At 40.2% G+C, this 3,660-nt stretch overlaps 1 protein-coding gene across 1 annotated transcript; it reads left to right on the top strand.

Moving 5' to 3' along the window:
* The first annotated feature begins 1,424 nt into the window (after nt 1–1,424).
* On the top strand, nt 1,425–3,427 carry LOC115231193 (general transcription factor II-I repeat domain-containing protein 2B-like). Its single transcript, XM_029801265.1, has 4 exons — nt 1,425–1,559; nt 2,462–2,884; nt 2,978–3,102; nt 3,196–3,427. The coding sequence occupies exons 1-4, from the start codon at nt 1,425–1,427 to the stop codon at nt 3,425–3,427; spliced, it is 915 nt and encodes a 304-aa protein (XP_029657125.1).
* The last annotated feature ends 233 nt before the right edge of the window (nt 3,428–3,660 follow it).

Genomic DNA, 3,660 nt, shown 5'->3' with positions numbered 1-3,660 from the left:
GGAGGAGTGATAGTGGAGGCGGGTGAAACTGGATCTGGAAGCACGTAAATACTATAAATAATAATATATAAATATTGGGTTTAAAAGCCTTTGGACAGAAAAGTAGATGGTTGTCCGTGGCAATCGAACTCACATCTGTTAACATAACGGGTACTCTAGCATTTGATAAAAGCAATCCTTTGAATTTGTCTGTTCATTATAGTAAGTTTATTCTTATCACTGAGAATTGGGTTGTTGACATCATAAGAATTTAGAAACTTGGAGAGAACGAGAAATATATTTTTTCTTTATTATAAGAATTGGATCTCGAAGCACATACATGCTATAATTATGTTTCTTTTTTGAAACTTGCCTCTCTACTCTCACTTTCCTTTTCAAGTGATAATTGAGGTTCGCCCCGAGCTCGTCATCGTACCTCCCCTCCACTAATCCCTTATAGAATGCTTTGGTTGTATTGAAGTCGCTCAAGGTCGACCTGGGACGCCATAGTTGTTTGAGAGCGACGCGACACTCGCGGTGCCTTTCGCCATTCCTCGGCCTCTTTTTGATCCACGACTGCAGTTCTGTCATGGAGAAGAGCTGCAGGAAAGCGTGCCTCACAAACGGCGACCACACCAGTTCACCGTCGTCTACATAGAGCCGGAGATGTCGTAGTCTCAGCGCGTGTCTGCGCATCATCAACAGCGGCATGCCCAGTCCCCATTTTAACCAGCTCGATGTGCTCGTGGCTAGACACTATGACGGTGACGTCGTCCGCGTATGCAGACACGCTCGTCCCGCATCCCAATTCTCGCGGGATGCCCCTCAGAGTCGCCAGCTTCAGCAATAATGGCGCGAGACTCAATATGTAGAGAAACGACGATAGGGGGCATCCCTGCCGGACCGAACGTGCAATGTCGAAAGGTCTCGATAGATGTCCATTTACGCGAAATACCGAACGGATACCTCTGTACAAAGTGGCTATCCAGCCGCGGAAGACGGGACCGAAACCAGCCGCTCTGAGGACACCTCCAAGTATCGATGGTCTACCCCAGGGGTCTCCAAAGTACGGCCCGCGGGCCGGATTCGGCCCGCCAAGGTTTTTAATCCGGCCCGCCGAGCTGTCCTCCAAAATTATAAAACAAAAGTCGAAAAACAAGCCTTGCCGAAATCATACAAAACAATATACTTTACACCCCTTTTAATACGTTTGACAAATATAGTACAGCAAATAGACGCAAGACGACGCTAATTGATTTGCCATCAATTAATGTCTTTAAATTGCGCCGGCGAATTAAAAAATTTATACACTAAACTTTAGTGTAATATAGGTTCTTTTCCACTCCCCCCGTTTTAACTGACCCATCAGAACCACCATAAAATGAATTAACTTCGCTATGGAGCTACCTATCATTCATCTTAGATAATAGGCGATTGTCAGTGAGATGGATGGTGCTGCTTACAATGAAGCAGAGATTCAATTTCTAGCTTTATTGATGTCGCAGAAAAGTCAACCTATTCCGTCAACTGTCGAGAGAGCAGATACGACAAGTATGATGTTAATAAAAGTCCCGTGCCTAGTATAATAAAAGAAGACAAATATCGATTTATCGATGTTACCTACATCTCACGAGCGATGAATAGAGAGGGTTGAGCCTGACGTTGTGTGGTGATTTCTAATCCTGGTGCAGTCGCCAATCAGCGTGGAGTAAAGTTCGATGCGCATTCCGTCAGTCAGCACAGACTTGGCGTTTTCGTTGTGCACAAGTGTGAGTCATTTGTCGTCGTCGCTGCCGAAGTGAATGCACGTATCGAGTGACCTGTGAATATTGTTTTTACTTGTTTCGTCCTTTTACATATATCGTCGAGCAAAATCTGTCGACCCATGATAAAAATGTTAGCTCAAGGAAGAACGAAAAATCGACTCTGAGTGTAGAATTTTTAAGGAACAATGGAACATAGACTATTTTGTCATAGAGTCAAACAACAAGGCACTATGCGTTATATGCACCGACACAATTGCAGTACTAAAGAGTACAACATTCGGAGACATTATGAAAAAAAGCATTCATCACAGTACTACCAATTCATTGGACAGCTACGTAAAGAGAAATTTGACAAATTAAAGAAGAATTTATCATCAATGCAGTTTGTTTTCAAGAAGAAGGCTGTAGAAAAAGAGAGAGCAACAAGAGCAAGCTTCCATGTTGCTAACCTTTTGCGAAGAAAGGTAAGCCATTTACAGATGGTGAACTTATTAAAAGTGCTTGAATGAGGTAGCTAAGGAAATGTGTCCAGAAAACGTAGATTTATTTTCCGCAATTAGTCTTTCTGCGAACACTGTTGCTCGTAGGGTTGAACATATTGAAAGAAATATTAAATCACAGCTAAAAGACAAAGCCAGCAAGTTTGTATGCTTTTCTGTTGCACTTGATGAGTCAATTGATGTATCAGACACATCCCAATTGTTATTGTTCATCAGAGGAATAAATGCCATTTTGAGATTACTGAGGAACTTGTATCTGTGCACAGCATGCATGGAACAACAACAGGCATAGATATTTTTAGAGAAGTGGAAAAGTCAGTGGCTGAGTATAATTTGGAATGGAAAAAACTAAAATGCATAACAACAGATGGTGGCAGAAATATGTGTGGAACCAAAAAGGGCTTAGTTGGGCAAATTAACAAAGTAATTGAGAATTCCGGTGGATTGAAATCTTTGGTATTGCATTGTATTCTTCATCAGCAAGCACTGTGTGGAAAGCATCTTGATTTATCATCTGTATTAGATCCTGTGATTTCCACTGTTAACTACATAAGATCTCATGGACTCAAACATCGCCAATTTCGTGATTTCTTGGAGGAAATGAATGCTGAGTTTCCAGACCTACCTTACTATACTTCAGTAAGATGGCTTAGCTATGGAAAAATTCTGGCTAGATTTTTGAGCTTCGAACTGAAATTGAAATATTTTTAAATGAGAAAAAACCATTCACAGGTGTTGCTCAAAGACAGTGAATGGCTCTGGAAATTAGCATTTTCAGCCGATTTAACTATGCATCTCAATGATTTCAACTACGGATACAAGGTGAAGCTTCACTCATCTGTGATTTGTACTCAAAGGTGAAAGCTTTTCGTAAGAAATTAATACTATTTGAAAGTCAGTTAACAAGAATGCTTTACTGCTTTACTATTTTTCACGATGTGACAATATAGACAGGAAGCTGCCACTCCATTTCAAAACTTGTTTGCTCAAGATGTCATTTTAGCTTTGAAACAACAGTTTGAAGAACGTTTTTCTGATCTTGATGCATGTTCTTCAAAACTAAGAATTTTTGAAAATCCATTTAACTCTGTTATTGGAGACTTACATTCTGAGTTACAAATGGAAGTTATTGATTTGCAATCCAATGACATCCTGAGGACAAATATAAAGAGGGAAATTTGATTGAATTCTACAAATGCCTTCCATCCGACCAATTTCTTCATTAAGGAGGTTTGCCTGTGAATTCATTTCAGTTTTTGGCACCACATATTTGTGTGAGAAGACTTTTTCAAAGATGAAATACACAAAATCCTGCTACAGATCACAATTGTTGATGAACATTTAAATGCATTGCTTGTTATTGGAACCACTCATTTTGAACCTCAGTTGGACAAAATTTTGTCAGAAATGAAACA

This window comes from Octopus sinensis, unplaced genomic scaffold (assembly GCF_006345805.1).
Source record: "Octopus sinensis unplaced genomic scaffold, ASM634580v1 Contig17757, whole genome shotgun sequence".
In the NCBI taxonomy this organism is placed as follows: domain Eukaryota; kingdom Metazoa; phylum Mollusca; class Cephalopoda; order Octopoda; family Octopodidae; genus Octopus; species Octopus sinensis.
The sequence above is the reverse complement of the archived record's forward strand: the minus strand, read 5'-3'. Positions and strand labels throughout refer to the sequence as shown.